This window comes from Struthio camelus, chromosome 15 (genome assembly GCF_040807025.1).
Source record: "Struthio camelus isolate bStrCam1 chromosome 15, bStrCam1.hap1, whole genome shotgun sequence".
NCBI lineage: Eukaryota > Metazoa > Chordata > Aves > Struthioniformes > Struthionidae > Struthio > Struthio camelus.
In genome coordinates, this window is record NC_090956.1 from 5,963,623 (window position 1) to 5,980,417 (window position 16,795).

General features: G+C 44.9%; 1 protein-coding gene across 3 annotated transcripts in view; it reads left to right on the forward strand.

Annotated features, from left to right (window-relative positions):
- The first annotated feature begins 408 nt into the window (after window positions 1-408).
- Window positions 409-16,795, forward strand: part of TTYH3 (tweety family member 3) — an 83,017-nt gene continuing 66,630 nt past the window's right edge. The window contains exon 1 of one of the 3 annotated variants that reach the window (XM_068909193.1): window positions 409-694. In XM_068909193.1, the coding sequence (XP_068765294.1) occupies window positions 572-694 (123 nt within the window). In that variant the 5' untranslated portion in view covers window positions 409-571. The remainder of the gene's footprint in view (window positions 695-16,795) is intronic. The other 2 variants (XM_068909194.1, XM_068909195.1) reach the window with 2 other exon arrangements.

Consider the following 16,795-nt stretch of genomic DNA (forward strand, 5'->3'; position numbering starts at 1 on the left):
CGCGTCTTCCAGGACGGTCCTGGTGCCGGTAGGAACTGTCAGAGGAGAGGAAGGCCTTCCAGCACCCTGTGGGCCTAGGCCCAAGGCCGAGGAGGCAGGACCGGCCTCGGCCTTGGCCGTGGCGCGCCTGAACGTGGCGGAAGAGGGACTCAGGCCGGCATCTAAGCCCCCAGGAGGCAGCAGGCAGGCTCTAAGCTGCCTCAACCCGCCGGGTTGGGTGCCCCCGCCGCCCCGGCAGCAGCGCACACGGGCGGGCTGAGGCCGCGCGCGCTCGTGTCAGCGGCGGCGGGGGACGGTGGGGGGCGGGGGCGTGCCGCAGCGGCGCCAATGGGGAGCGGGCGGGCGGCGCCAGGCGCGGCGGCGGCGGAGCCTCTCGGCGAACAAAGAGGGAGCGAGCGGCGCGGGCGGGGGGGGGAGGCGGCGGTGGCGGCCATGCGGGGCGGCGAGCCGCCGCCGGGGCGCAGGTGAAGAGCGAGCGAGGGCGCGCGGGGCGGCGGCGGCGTGAGGCGCTGCTCCATGGCCGGCGGCGGCGGGTCGGCGTGAGGCGAGACGAGGCGGCGCGGCGGCGGGCATGGCGGGCGTCAGCTACTCGCCGCCGTGGTGGGTGAGCCTGCTGCACCGGCTGCCGCACCTCAGCCTGCGCTGGGAGCTCACCGCCGCCGACTTCCGCCCGCACGACGCCGAGTACCAGCAGGTGAGGCGCCGCCGGCGACCGGCCTCCCGCCTCGATCCCCCCCCCCCCCCGGGCGCAGGGCCGGCGAGCGGGCTCCCCTCACGGCGTCCGTGTGGCGGGGGGGGGGCTGGGCTCTGCCTGGGGGCCCGCGGCGGGTACGTGTGCACAGACAGACAGACAGACAGACAGACACACGCGGGAGGGCGGCTGTGCCCCGTCTGGGGCGGCTGGGGTTAGCGGGGTTGTGTGTGTGTGGGGGGGGGTATTTACACACACGCGGGGTTGTGTGTGTGTGGGGGGGGGTATTTACACACACGCGGGGTTGTGTGTGTGTGTGGGGGGGTATTTACACACACGCGGGGTTGTGTGTGTGTGTGGGGGGGTATTTACACACACGCGGGGTTGTGTGTGTGTGTGGGGGGGTATTTACACACACGCGGGGTTGTGTGTGTGTGTGGGGGGGTATTTACACACACGCGGGGTTGTGTGTGTGTGTGTGGGGGTGTTTACACACACGCGGGGTTGTGTCTGAGTGTGTGTGGGGGGGTATTTACACACACGCGGGGTTGTGTCTGAGTGTGTGGGGGGGTATTTACACACACGCGGGGTTGTGTCTGAGTGTGTGTGTGGGGGGTATTTACACACGCGGGGTTGTGTGTGGGGGGTATTTACACATACGCGGGGTTGTGTCTGAGTGTGTGTGGGGGGTATTTACACACACGCGGGGTTGTGTGTGGGGAGTACACACACACAGACGGTGTGTTTGTTGCATGTGAGGGGGTAACTGCCCCGTCTGGGGGTATCTCGGGTTAGGGGGATGTGGAGGGAGCCCCCCCTCACTTCCTCCATGTGTGTTCATCCCCCCCCCCCCCGCTCGCTCGCTCGCCTTAGGGGGCTGCAGTGGGGGCATCTGCCCCTACCTGTGCCCCGTTTTGGGGGCAGCTCTGCCCCCCGTGTCCTGTGCGTGATGTCTCCCGTCACCCCCCACCCTGGGGTGCAGTGTGAGGGGCTGTGTCCCCCCCCCCCCCGACCTGGGGGTCTCCCCAGGCAGAGCCCGGGCCAGGGGCAGGAGGAGATGCATCCTGCCCCGCTGACGGCGCGGGCCCGCAGCCCCCTTGGGTTTGCTCGGAGCCTCCGCTCCTCTCAGGAGAAGGTAAAATCAGCTCCTGAACGGGAAGGGGGGGGGGGTGACCCCCTCCATGCAGCCCCCGCACTGCTGCCAGCTGCTGCCCAGGTGAAGGCACCGGCCTGGCCTGATGCCTGCGGGCGAATAATAAGCGCTTGGCGCTGGCGGTAACTGCGCTGTCGCTGTGCAAACGGCACAGGCCGGGGAGGGCTTGTCAGGGATCCAGCCCGCTCCGCATCCCGCTCTGCCGAAATGCTGAGAGTGTCTTTCCAAAGCTGACTAAACGTTTGGTAGAAAACAGATGACTTGATGCATGTGAGCTACGTTAAAATCAAGCGCATGGGAAGATGCTCGCAGAATACTTGTGTGCTCTTTTTAAAATTTTATTTATTTATTTATTTTGGTGCTGCTTAGCCTGTATCCTGTGCTTGGTCGGCTAGCCCTGTAATTAAAATGATTGTGGAGTGAATCTGTGTGCTCCAACGTCTGTGTTCTCTGCTGTCATCTTGGAACAGAGCTGCAGTGACTCTGCTGCCTCATTTTGCCACGATCTCTGGTTTGGAAAACACCATTTTGCTTTTCTGAACGTACTTGCTGTGCCCTATATATGCAGCCTCCTAACACACGCACAAATGATAAGGCTAGGGCATCTAGGCAGTTCTTCTCTTTGCTAGAAGAAAAAGGTATTAGAAATACTTTGGAAGGCAGTATGTTTTGGCTTTTTGTTTTAAACAAATGAACAGTTCCATAGGTTGAAGCTAGAGCAAAATGTATGAGATACATTTAAAGAGCAGTGGGTAGATACTAAGATGCTCTTTAAACCAATAAACAGAAAGGACTTTAGACTTAACTTTTATGTTTTGGGCTTCCATTGCTTTGCTTGTTTAAGTTCCCTTAGCTTGAGATTTCAAGAGAGGCGCACACAGATGTAATGCTACACAGCAGCTTAACTGTATTTCCATGACCTCAGAGGGCCGTTGCCTTTGAAACAAGGGGTATGAGATACTGAAGATCAGAAGTTAGAGTTAATGGAAAGATGTTCTTGAGAGTATATTATCACAAAACAAGTGCTAGTTAACCTTTGAATGGGCAGCAGATATCCTACTGTTTCTCACTTAGATTGCTTAAAAGCCTTCCTTACAACCATCTGGGGTTGTCTTCGTTTGTCAGATAATGTTTTCTGCAGTAATCATATTGAGACTTAAAGCCTTCTGTTGTTCTCCTCCTGCGTAGCTGCTTCCCCTTGCTTGATGATATTAGGACTTCTTGCACAGCAGTAGATGGCCTTTTAAGTCTTAACGTTAGCTCGAAAGAAAATGTCTTATCAAATCCAAAACTGAATGTCTGGACTACTGAAGCGTCTGCCTTCAAGGGAAAGATTTGAATAACAGCTTTGCTGATTTCAGCTTTGGCTAGGGATAGGCTCTACTAATACATTCGGTTTTATCAGTAGTGTGCTCGTGGTTGGTTATATAATGAGGCTGCTGTGTTTCTGGGAGTTGGGACTCTGGAGTTTGTAGCCACACAGATGAATTCTATTGCAATGAAACAGGAAAGCCTAATCCAGGAGTCAAAATAGTAAAGCTAAATGCTCTCTCATACTTTAAATTGTTCTGAAGGCCCTGTGGCTTGAATTCTAGTTTTTTTCCATGAGCTTTATTATGAATTTACATCTCTTGCTCTGTTTGCAGCCTTTCTCCTCTTTCCTTTAAGAACCTTTTATATTTAGGAGATGAGGTTATATAAAGTCCTGAAAATAAGAAAAAAAATTTTTTTTTGATTCTATATATTATATTCTTCTCTTAGTAGTTCTGGTGAGTTGGAACAAATCTTGTGCATCTGTTTATTCTTCTTTTCTTTCCCACTAGTGATTAATACCATAGTTCTTAAGTGTAAGCTGTTATGCCGCATGATGTATTTGAGTTCTCCCATGGCTAAGCAGAGGTCAGTGAGGGATGCTAACAGGGACTTTATACAGATGAGAAAGGACAGACTGCCCCTAACTGTAGTAAGGAAGGATTACCTTTACTAAACAGAAAATACCTGTAAGTTTCCATGACTTCAAATCATGGAGTAGCTGGACTGTTGTCATGAATAAGTGAACAGCAGGGCTGAGTGTCCGTTCTGCTCCTCATCCGTCATGAGGAAGGAAGCAACATGCCCCTCCTGATTCTTCATTGCTTCTCTAGAAAAGATGTCCCAACCCATGACCAAGGGAAGACATTGCTTTCTTCACCATGCTGTTTCTTTAGTAACCTCTTGGTAAAGAGCTGCTTTTTTTTTTTTTTTCCTCCTCATGTTTTGATGATAGACTTTGAACTTGTGCAACATTTGAACATCCCATTTTAATGAAATATGGACTGGTGGCTTGGATTTGAATGTTGTTATGCCATTTGTGGAAGTGCCACGTGCTTTTGCAGGTGAGCAGGCTTGCTGATATAATAGGCTTTATACCCCTACCTATTAAGGGTTACTGTAATGCACAAGCCTCTATTCCACTGAAGCAGCAGGCAAGCTATTGTCCCCTGAAACCTCTCTGAAGCTTATGTAGCTCACAGATAAGCACATACTGCCTGTCTTTGAAGTCTAGGTCTTTGTTGTGTCTTCTGGGACCCTGGATGATGGGGCATATCTCTTAGCACGGATCTAATAACCAGTTACTGTTGTGTCCCATATAGTCCCTTCCTTCAGAGCAGGAGGGACACCCGCTGTGCGCCTGCCTGTCTCAAGGCAGCTGTGTCCATTGTGTACCAACCAACAGAGGCTTCCTCCTTTTGTCTGGGGCCATGAGAAATACTAGTGGCAATGTTGTGCCAAAGGCTGACATCGATGCAGCCACAGACTTCAGCCACGTACCTTCCTCACCTGAACTGGTCTGTAAAATGCTATCTCTAAATACTGTTTCCTACTACTGCCTGTCTTTGGAATTAGGTGAGTGCACTATACAGAAGTCTGGAGGAGGAACAGATCCTCCTGTCTGGACTAGGTTATGTAAAAATGTATATGTATATGCGTCCTTCAAATGCTTCACTTTAGTCATGACAAACTGTGGACGTCAGTACAACTAGTTGTGTGCTGGTTTGGGAGAAAGGAGATGATCTTTTGTGAAGAATGAGCCAAAGTGGTGATCCTTCTTCTCCAGTGGGGTAGGCATACTGATGAACGGAGTTCCTTTAGAGCTGCCTTCGTGTCCTGGTATCCAGGTGCTGCTCAAAGGACTTACCCCACAGACTCATCCCTACAGAAGGTCTTATCAGACCAGTTCTTTATCTCACCCTCTCATGAATCATTGGGGTTGAAGATATCTTTCTGTGAACAGTTCTATTCTGGCTGTATGATCTGAGTCATACTGCAGTGCTCTGCAAAGCCTTTTCATTGTGTAGTGAGTCACAAACGCTGGAGTGAAGGGAATGTAAAAGTGGAGCAAAGCCTGATGTTACTTCTGACAGCATGATGTTAATACCAATTCTGGTTTCTCTGCCTTTTGCTGCTGAACGAATAAATATTGGTTATCATACCAGTACTGTCCATTTACTTTCTGATTCAGTTAAACAGAACAATGAGGTGGTTCTGAAACTGTGCTGTTGCCACTAATTCTATTTAGTAGCGTAAGACGTCTATTTGTGAATTAATTGGTTGCATAGCACTGAATTAGCTTTAGCTCTGAGGGCAGAGTTGGTTAGGAGCCTTGAGGAAGTGTGCGTGTTACCTGCTAGAAAGAACCAGGAAAGCCGAGTAGCTTTGTAATCCAGTACATCAAGAGGTAATGGGATATCTGTCGGAGACAGGGTATCTTTGGTCCTGACAGAAAGGAAACTACAACACTTTATTGTAGCTCTCAACACATTGTGAGATTTAAGAAGCGTACTTAAACAATGAGGAACGAGAGACCGTAAAAGCTAGGCTACCAAGTAGCTAGACTTGAGTTTCTGTTTTTTTCTTAATTGCTACAAAGTGGCGAGGTCTACCAGAATCTGTGTAAATACACGGATTCTGTGTGAATTCAGCTAGAATAAAGCAAAATCCTCTAGCATGCTTCTGAGACTCATCTTTGTATGACCCCAGTACTACTTTTGTGAGTTAGAATTGATAATGCACAGATAGTAGATGCAAAGGCAACCATATGTGCTTTGAAAAAGGCTTGATGATTGATTCACACTAATTAAGATGCAGAGCCACACTAAAGACGGCAATGATAAGAGTGAGGGTATGCTGTAGTCCTTGGTTTTGGGATGGTCTCTCTAGTGTTGTTGCCCAGGAGTTTCCTTTCAAACATCTGTCAGTGCTTTCATGCTGTAATATTGTTTGCCTACTGATGTGTGTGTGCTATGGGGGATCCAGCAGCGAAGGGCTTGCTAGGTGCTGTGTAAGCCCGATGATGCTTTCTTCCTTTGACTTGCAGACTTTAATCTAAGGCATGTGTGTTTGAAACCGCAGGCAGAGGTTCAGCAAGGAATCAATTCTGTCAGGTACTTGCTGGCTCTGTGAGGCTGTTTCCCTACACATAACAGCTAATGTCGTCTTTGGAAGTATTTCTTGGCCAGAGAAACATGATGGAGACTAAATTGCCAAAAAACTTGGATTAGAGAGATTGTTTTAGAACTTCCTCTACTGTACTGGCGTCTTATTTCAACTCTGAAACCAAGAGCTGTTCTGTAAATTGGAAACATGTGTATTAGTAAAGTTGGATGACGTGTTCTTGTCTAGTTGGCTCTGAGTCAGAGGATAATGTGCCTTTCTTAGAGGGGGTTAGACTGAAGTTTTCTTTCAGGAATAGATGGACTATTTCCCAGGCCTGATCAGCTATACTGCTGTAGCGCTAGTTTGTTCCTATTTCCATAAAGGTCAGGTGACCCTGGTTAGTAGAATCCAATGTTTTTTAATTACATTTAAGTTGCTTTTAGGTTTTTAAGAACTGATGGTAAATCCTTTCCTCCCTTTACTCATCAGTCTTGGTTACATGAGTAATAACATAATACTTCTCATCAGCAAATTGCTGCTGTAGTCCGACTCCTCTACTCTGTGTTTGATCTGGAAGAGCATATACTAGGGGACTATAGCATAATGGATAACCAAAAATGTAGAATTAAGACAATTTTTGATGGGTGATTTACCAAAAGGAAGACATATAAGGATTTCTGTGGAACTGTACATCCAGTGATGTGTCAGCATATGGTATACAGACAGGAAAAAAGTCAACCTTTGCCAGCTTTCTGTCTGCAGCGTTACTTTTTTGCTGACCCGTGCTGTGCTGCTGCGTTTTCAGATGGTCTCCTGAGAACTGACAGTTTCTGGAAACCCTGACTAGATTACCTTACTCTAGTCAGAAGAGCAATTGTTCTCAATGTATGATTTTAGCAGACCAAAGTACACGCAGAGAGGTAAAAGGTGACTTGGAGGAATATGAAATGCATTGTGGTTGGAGGAGGGAAGATGATGAGGGTGAGTGTGCACAGATGTAGTCCATGCTCCTTTCATTTGGGTAGAATACTGAAAGTATTAGTCCTACACAGAGTTGATACTTTTGCCAGGCCTGCTGAGCTCTCCAGTCCTAGGAGACCTTCTCACAGCATATGATGCCTGGAAGGTATCATGCTGGTCTTAGCTGGAATAGTAGAACCAATGTGAAAAGCATTAATCTAATCAGGTGATGGCCAGCCACTGGCATCTTGGCACTTCTACTGAAACGAGTAGAAACCATTTGTCCTCTTAAAAATCTGCTCTTCTACAGGGGTGTAGCAGCTTGTCTCCTGGTCTGTCTACTAAAAAAAATAAATCTTGGATGATGCATCCACCTCCTGTGAATGTTGCCTATATATTGCACCTACCAGTGGATGCCCAGGTGCTTATTGGTTTGGAGATGACGACATTCAAGAATGTTGTATTACGCCTTTACTTTGGAAAAGGGAAGGCTAAACAGGAACTGAAGACTAAGATGGGGGTCTCTAACCTCAGTATGTCACCAAAATGCTATAGCTACTTAGGAAGCTTATCTTCGTGTCTAACTGCAAAGCCTGATCTCTGATATTCTGGAAAAAGACTGAAAAGGACCAAAACAAATCTGCCCAGTCTTGCTTCATCTTTCCCCTTTTTTTCTAGATTCTTGATGTTATTTATTTATTTATTAAGGGGGAAAAAAATCCATGCTCTTAAAGTTAACAAAAAAACCTTTGTTTAAACATCAATCCAATAGAACTTTTTTTTTTTTAATTAGAGAAAGTGAGACATTCTCACCAAGAAGTCTGTATCCCTCTTGCATGACTCTGGAGATTAAGGGTGGGAAGTCAGGTGCTTTCCTCTGACTTAATCCCAGGGTTTTGAATGTGGATTGAGGAGCTGTGCACCAACCTGCGTTCTTGAACTCTTATTTGTGCTGGGGTTAGATGTCTTTTTTGACCTGCAAAGAAAATCCACCTACTGAGAATGAGATAGAAGTTTGGGGTCTTTGTCGCATCTGGTTTCTTGAAATCTGTGTGTCTTCAGGAGATGGTAGGAGGGATAATCACTCTCCAGTCCTTTGGCATCATCTTCTTGCATGACAAAGCTAACTTTGCGCTCTTCCACCATGTCCCACCCTCCCACCTACTTATTTATGGAAAGGGTGAGGTTCAGATATTTCATGCTGTGTGTGTTGATGCGATGAGACTGTATCGTGATAGAGCTTGCTCAGTCAACTCTGTTACTCCTTTGTGGGGGCAGCTGTATACCCATAAGGATTTGTACCCTGAAGACTAAGCAGTGATCGTTAACACATCTCCTGAAGTCATTCTTTTGCATTCTTAGCTATTGAGTGAATATGCTTCAGTGGCTGCAGGCACACACTAAGCAAGATGGTGCTCACTGTTAATTTCTGTGAGATGGAGAGGAGTCAGCATCTCACTTGTAGCTAAGCTCTTGATGGCTGTCAGTTCTCCTCTTGTTTCAGTTTTATCTTTTAGTAGTAACCTTTCCACCAGTTATGTTGAGATTTCCCATTCCCCTTGAGTGGGTAGGAGAACTTGGCTTGTTTTCAACGAAGCGTTGTTCCCATAGCTGAGGGAAGGGATGTGATGTCTGTGAATTTCTCTGCTCTGATATTCAAACAAGACTTGAGTAACTTTGGAATATATCAGGATTGCCTTCTGTACTAAACTTTTTAAACTAATTCTAACTTTTGAGACGTTGATGCCAAGTATTTGGAGTTGAGCCTTACATTGGAGAGTTGTCTCAAATCTCCTCTTCTTTAGTGCACGCGCTTGTCAGAGGGGGGGATAAAAAAAAACCCCTGCAAACCCACAAGAAAACACTCCTCCCCCTTCAGCAAGGCTTTCTGTCTTTTCTGAGTATGTCATCCTGCTAGTTCTTCATTTTAGCTAGAAGATGGTGATTTTTTCAGTTCTGTGAATGCACTCAAATGACACCTTATAAGAAGGGGAGGGGGGAAAAAAAGTCATCGCTCTGAGAAAATCTTCCACTTCCACCTCCATTCACTTCAGGGAGGGGCTGAGACAATGAGTTGTATGACAGTAGTAAAAAAATTAGAAACTGGTTACATTTATCCCAAAATTTCAGAAATGACTGTTGCTGCATGGTGAAAGGGTCTTCAAGTATCTTGTGAGTAGTGATTGTGGGGGCAGCATCATGCTGATGCTTTATTTATATTTTTTTTATACATGAGATGAACTAGGAAAGAGCAAACTTGGTGCACTTTCACGCTACAAAGTTCTCGACTTCAAACTTCTAAGTCCATTTCTTTTTTTCTTAGATTTCTGGCTTGCAAGCCAGTTTTCTTTGAGATATTTCTTATAATTGTGAGCTTTAGGGTTTGGTAAGCCACAAAGGTGCACGTTCTTGCAAAATAATCATCAGTGTGCCTGAGGTTGCAGGGCTATTCTCTTGTCCAAAAAAAAAAAAAAAAGGTAGGTTAGCATGCAGTACTTGGATACAAAAGCTGGAGTGACTTGGTCAAGGTACTTGTACCAGTTCCCTTCTGTAAGCACTTGGATACAATGATAACACTGAGAATAATGTCTGCTTTCACATGATTATCAGGTTGCTAGCTTCAGCAGGTATAGTGTGTGCCAAGCTTATTTTAACTTACTGTTTTGAGAAAGTTGAGTTTTTTTTTTCCAATAGTAAGATCAGCATTGAGAACTGTTGTGGTAAAGAGCTGATCGCCCCCCTATCCCCCTCACCTTGCTGCCTTTCACCCTTATTTAACTGGTGCTGCATGTTGTGATGTGTAATTTAGTTTAGTTGTGTTAGTGTTAAATGCTTTTTCTGACTGATGCTTCTCAGATTGGTGCCACACGTGCATATGTGTGAAAGTCCTTTGTGGTGTGAAATTAAGGATGAAAGATATTGCTGATTGGTCCTAACAATGTAGGACTTATTCCTGGACAAGGGGAACCTGGAATGTGGGGAATGGATGTTTCACAAACGTATAACACATTCAGATGTGTTGTTATGCCAGTGTTGGTGTCTGTGCATGGACACCCTTTTCAGTCTATAAAATGCTGCTGTTCATGTAGAGAATTTAAACAACCCTTCTATTCAATTCTGAAATTCAAAATAACTCTAAAACCCAAATGGAGGCACTTCAGTTGCATAATAGTGTCTGTTACAAGGAAGACTCAGTGTCGTAAATGATGTAATGCTCCTTAGGATAAGGCCTGAGTTGTGGGAGGGGAAAGAGAGGGTATGTGAAAAGACTATAAAGAATATTGATAATAGTATCAAAGCTATCCACAGGATGTTAAATTAGCAAGCTTCTAATAATATCAGAGAGGAGTGGGCTACAACTGTACATGTGGAAAAAAGACCCGTTCTTTGGTGCTACCTATTTTCTGTGCTAATTGATTGTAATTACATCAGTTGAATAGTACGTCTGAAAAATGTAATGGGCAGAGTATGAGCTCACCATTCTCTAAGCTCTTTTCTTGAGATAGTTTTTTTTTTTTTTTTTCCCCCCTTGCAGTTAGACTGTGTCCTCAAGTTACTTGTGAGGCTGTTTGCTGTAGCTGAGAAACTGGTACAGTGTTGGTACTTGCTGTAGCATCTAAAAAAAGCCAGGATTTTTCAGCTTGCTGCAGAGATGCTATCTGTTTCACTGCTGAAATTATAACGCTTTGCATCTGGACTATGCCAGTAACCCTGTTACTGAAGTGCTAGTTGTACCAGATGATTTTACTGTTCTGAAGCCCCTGGCAGTCTTGCTGCATTACTTTTCTTTCTCTCTAAACTTATGTTGAACTAGCATATGCTTATTTTATACAGCTTAGGAATAGTCCTTCTTTATGTTGTTTCCTCACTGAAAGTGCCTCTGTATTCTTTATTCTGACAGGCATAGTCGAGAGGTGGCATGTGACTGCTTTCTTGCCTACTGCCCTCTCCATCCCTTGTTTTACAGTATTCACTCCAGGAAATGCTGAGAAAGTTGAGAGTAATGGAATTCATGAAATTCAAGCTGTGCTTCAATGAAAACGTGTTTTCAATTTCTGTCTCCTTGGGAGTCTGAGCCTGAGCTGTAATTGTTACGTTGAGGGGGGGCTGGGGCACTGAATGAATGAGAGTGGTGGAGTCAGCGCTCTGAGTGTCTCCCGCTCCCTATCTTGCTCCTTCTCTGTATTCAAAGCCTGGTGTGTGCTTTGTGACCGCTTCAGGAAGCCTTTTTGTATTCAGCTGTCCAAAAGGCCCAGGCGTTTTCCTGCTGGTTTTGATCTGGCTGTCAGGGGCCTGAGTGACAGTGACGTGTTGGAGAGGAACGTGATGGGGGACATCAGCTGGGGGTGGTTGGCCCCCTCTCTGCTCTTGATCCTGCTCACGCTTGTCCTTTGAGTGTCCTGCTGGCAATTAAGGGTGAGAACTATAATGGTCATTGGAAAGCCTTTGGTAAAATTCACTAATTCAGTCCTTCGTTAATGACACCCAGGTATGGGCTTATAATTATCAGGGGCTAGGAATGTTTGCAGTTGTAGTAAGTTATGCTGCATTTTTTTTTTTGTTGTTTTTTTCCTCCCCCAAATACATATGTGGTAAGTTCTTACTCAGTTTAATTTTTGGTAAAGAATGTGGAAGTGTATAGAAATGAAGGAAGTAGCTGAGAGTGCTTGGTTGCTGATCTCTGGATGAATCTTAGTGTTGAGCTAAGAGGAAAGGGTGGGATGTCCTGTTTATAACACTTGCTTGGGAGGTGCAATCACCAGGTAGCTTTGAAATCTCAACAGTGGCAAGTATGGATTTATGGATGAGGAGAAGCAGAAGGAAGGGAGAATCTAATCAAATCTTATGTAAATATCTTCCCTTAAAACTTTAACACTTTTTGGAATTTTGCTTTTGGAATAAGAATGTAACAGGTACAGTTGCTAGCTTTGCAAACAATACTCGCTTTTTGTTTGGATATTAAAGGAATGGCTGACAACAAAAAGTACCGGGTACTTTTTTGAGTCCTCTGGGGTGAAAAATCAGTAGTAAACTTCCATTATTTTGTACTCTCTTCTTATTTCTGAAAGAAGAAGGATGTAATTTTCAGAACTAATTTGTGTGAGTGACCCTCAGCAACAGATGGCTAATGTCCTATGAGAGAAGTTTTTGTTACTTCTGGTATTGTTAAAATGCTTATACTTTTACCTTTTTTGAGAAGGAGAAGTAGAGAGAAGGCTAGAAGGGCTTCAGGGAAGGACCTATTATTTGTATGCTATTGCAATTCTAGGTGTAATAACAATCTCTGAATGCAGTGGTGGACCCTGAAATCATGACGCCATTTAGCTTCGGTCTGACAGGTTGTCAACTGCGAGCAATACTGAGAGGCTCAGACCCAGGAAAAGGCTAAGGATAAAGATAGCTGGCTGTCAGTCTATTTAGATAGATTTGATTAAAAAGGTAGGCTTTCTTCCTCTGCTAGGCTTTGAAGTTGAGTAAGGCTAGACTGAACGCTTTGGACTTCAGTAAATGGGAGTTCCTGCATATGACTTGATTAGAGACGTTTCTGTTCATAATTGCAAGTATTAATGTTCACGCTCCCTTAAGAGGGAAACCATTTCAATTATAGTAGGTGGCAGGAAAAAATGGATCATCTGTGTTTTGGGTTTTTTTGTCTGAATTTGGTGGAAAGCATAGCACATCCAGTGAGGATGAAATGATTTACTTGACACTTCTCCTGTTGTTTAACAGAAGTCCTTACTTTGGATGAGAGTGCTATTTTAAAAATAGACTGCTGAACGCTTCCTATGTGCCTTTTGGTGTTTTAAAATATGACCCTGCCAAGTCTGAGTTACTGTCAGTTTACAACACCAAGTAGCATGTAGGGCTCTCATAGGATGGGGCTCAATCCCTCATCTCTAAGGTGGACTTTTCTGGAGCACTGGCCATTCCTTATATATGTAGCAAAATTTTGAGGGGTTAGGCAAAAGGTGTTGAATCATTTGATTGGACAAATTAATGGGAGCAACAAATTTACAAGGTTGAAATAACAGCCTCTCATTCTGATAGGTATAAAAAGGTAGAGACAGGTAAAATTCTTGGTTGGCCTTCGGGACTGGATTCTGGGGCAGATTTAGTGCTTTAACAGGCTTGCCAGTGAAGCTCTTGATCACTGCAGTTTGTTTTTTAGTTTTTTTTTTTTTGCTTTTTGTTTTGAGCTTTTTCAGTTTGACCTGCTGCAAGTTAAAATCACTTCAAACACAGGCTCTTCAAAAGTATTTTAAACACTTTAAAGGATAAACTGTAGAGGATGAATATAAAATATGTCCATACCCTTTGACAGGGTTCTCCACATGGACAAGTGGCGATCTAGGACGCGCTTCCAATGCCTGTGTTTTAGCAGGCAGCTCTTAGAGAAGCAGTGTGAATGACAGTTGCTGCTGGGAGCTTTCTGCTGAGGTGTAAATAACAAGGTTAGACGTTTTACTCTAGCTCTGCTGTTTTTTATTAGTGCTGCTTAGATTTAGCCTCAGGCAATGTGAAGGCTATGGGAGGAAGGGACAAGTTGTGAACTTTCCCCTCTCCCGGCAGAAGATGATGAGAGAAGTAAGAAATGGGGATCTTGTTACCCTAGCCCCCATTGGCCTGTTAATTCTTCTTGTCCATGTGCTCCTATCTTAAGACTGAAATTGTTACTGAGGGAATTGCATGTTGGGTCACATGCATGTCTCATTGCTGTGCCTTTTCCTCCTTTTTGTGGGGGGGGGTGTGTGGTTTTTTTTTGCATCTATTAAAATTTGCGTGACTGCTATGGTATTTCGTTGCTATTAATTTTGCTCCCAAGAAAGCATTGATCCATAAGGCTACTGCTTGTCTTAAGACTGTTCCTAAATACATCTAATAACTATTTGCTAGCTATTGTATCTTCTGCCTGTGATTGGCCCATCTGTTAATGTACTCCCAGTGGCAAAGATAGCTATGGATCCAACTTCATTTGGTGGGCAGATCTGAATCATGTTCTGCTGATGTCAGCTAAGCTTTAGTCTTGGAGGTGACGTGCCTCATGTTGGATATGCCACTGCCTTGGAACAGATGAAACGTAGTTCTGCAGGTATAACTTCTGGGCAGGACTTTGATCACCTCCTTAAGTACAGTGTTTGATTAATTTGTATTGGGTTAGCTGAAAGTAATCTTGATTACCTGATGCAATAAACTAAAGTTCCTAAGAGAGAGCCAGTTTAAAGGATAGCCCTTGAACACTGAGGTCAAACCAGGTATATCTGTATTTCTTTTCCCTTCCAAAATGGAATTTGCTGCTTTGACTCTGTAGATATTGAGCTTTCTTTCTAGCATCTCTACCTTTAAACCAAAACCACTGACTTGTTTTGTTCTTTATTTGCTAACCACAAACACATACACCACCACATCTTTGATACTAAAACTCTTCTCGGGTCCTGCAAGACTCAATTCTGGGGCTGCACTCAACTAGCGTTTGACTTGCTTTTGCCTTCTGACAAATTACCAGTCGGTTCTACTGGAAAAATAGATCCCAAGTATTTTGTCTGTAGCTGCGTTGTCAGAGCTTGCTCAATGCACAGTCTCTCTTCCATGTGTAATGAACTTAAGCTAACTTTAGAAAGGGCTGAGAGCATCAGAGCTTCCAGAAACTGCAGTGTAGCCTTCAGCTTTAGTTCTAACAAAAACATTTATCACTGAGAACACACACATTTGAAACCCAAATGCAGCACTGTTCTAATGCTTCAGAAAGGTAATGTTAAATGCACCAAAGTTTGATGTTAACTTCAAGCTATTTATATATGTATATATTTTTAGTCAAAACATTGACTATACTGGAATAAGAATCTTGTTCTTTTTGCAGCCATGTTTTGGATCGTGTGAGCATCTCTCTGGGTTCTACTACAGTATTTCTGAAATGGCTTCTTGATCGTCTGATCTAGATAAGGGTTACGAGGGCTAAAGCTGATCTGTAGTCTGATGGCAGTTCAGAAGCATATCAGTCCCTTGAAGAAAGGGTGCTGTAGTTGGAGTGTAGTCAGGGTGCTTGCACGCTGTGCAATCCTGGCATTAGAGATCTAAGCTCCTCTGGTGCCCCTGAGTGAGATCTCTGTAGGGAGGAAAAGGTATATCAGCATAAAAGCATAAAAGGTATAAAAGCATATCAGTCCCTTGAAGAAAGGGTGCTGTAGTTGGAGTGTAGTCAGGGTGCTTGCACGCTGTGCAATCCTGGCATTAGAGATCTAAGCTCCTCTGGTGCCCCTGAGTGAGATCTCTGTAGGGAGGAAAAGGTCTTGCCTGGTTCCTAGCTGCTTGCAAGAAATGGGAGTCTGAGGCTGTTTATGCTGCGCTCCTGGCTGTGATGTGTTTGACTTCCAGCGAGCACCCAGATAACCCCCTATCCTTGTGTCCCCTGGTAAATAGGCTCCAAATGGAATTTTGTAGTCAAGGCACGTCCTCTTTCCTGCTCTGCTAGCTCAAGCTGCGTTAGTCATGCATTTCACCGAGCGTGTCAGATCTGAAGCTCTCTTGCTTCTGCTCTCTGAATCCTTGCTCCACAGAAGACAGTAATCTACCAAATGGCAGTTAAAGACATGGAGCTTGGTTATATGGTCATGTCTCTTCCTTTGCCCTGATCTTTGGACTGGACTAAGGAGATAGTGTTTAGAGTACAGAAAAAGTTTCAGGATCCTTGGAAGGCAGTGCTGTACTGTTCAACTCTGGGATAGTCTCTAAAATTAAATACTGAGAAGCCAGTGATACGAAAATGCCAGATTTGATTTTTAGGAGAAAACTAAGTGAAAACTTTGGATGCCATGCCATTCCTCTTGGTCAAATTCTGCTTCTGGAAGCTACTGTTAAAGCCCCTAGTCATAACATGGGGGCTGTACCATCAGTTCTTTAACTGTATGCACAAAACCACCCTGGTTCCTTCGCTTGTATGCTTCCCACCTGAAGGTTCAGTCTTATGGCAATATAATCACTTCCATAGCAACCAGCATGTCATAAACAGGATTATGGTGCCTGGTAAGGATGAAGGGCACAGAACTTAAGAAAGAAATACCCCCTCATGTAAATATCCTCACTGAAGTAGAGCAGAGAAGTGTAAATACAGAGCGATGTACGTGCAGAGATCATTCTGCTTGGAATGCTGGCTGGCACCTGGGGGCCTTGTCACTGGGAGAAGAGGGCAGGAAGAAGGGCATACAAGTGTGCGTGGATGTAGCATACGAAGTGGCCTTAAACTAATACGATAAGGCCTTAAGAAGGTGAATCTTTGTGGTTAGCAAGCCCAGATAAACCCTGCAGAGAGCCTGTTAGTGATCTCAAGGTGCAAATGCTGCAAACTACCTTCTCTCACTGATGTGATAAAACCCTGAAGGCACCAGGGACATGTTCTAGCTTCTCCCCCCACTGTTTTTTTCCCCTAGCCTTCCTTCTGTGCTCTCCCATCTGGAGAAGCTAAGGTAGTCTGTTATAAAGCACTTATTTCTTTTTTTCCCCTACTAATACTGTCCCTAGAGTTAAGTTAAAATACTTTCTCAAAACATGCACAAGTTTGCTTTCTCTTCTTAGTAAGA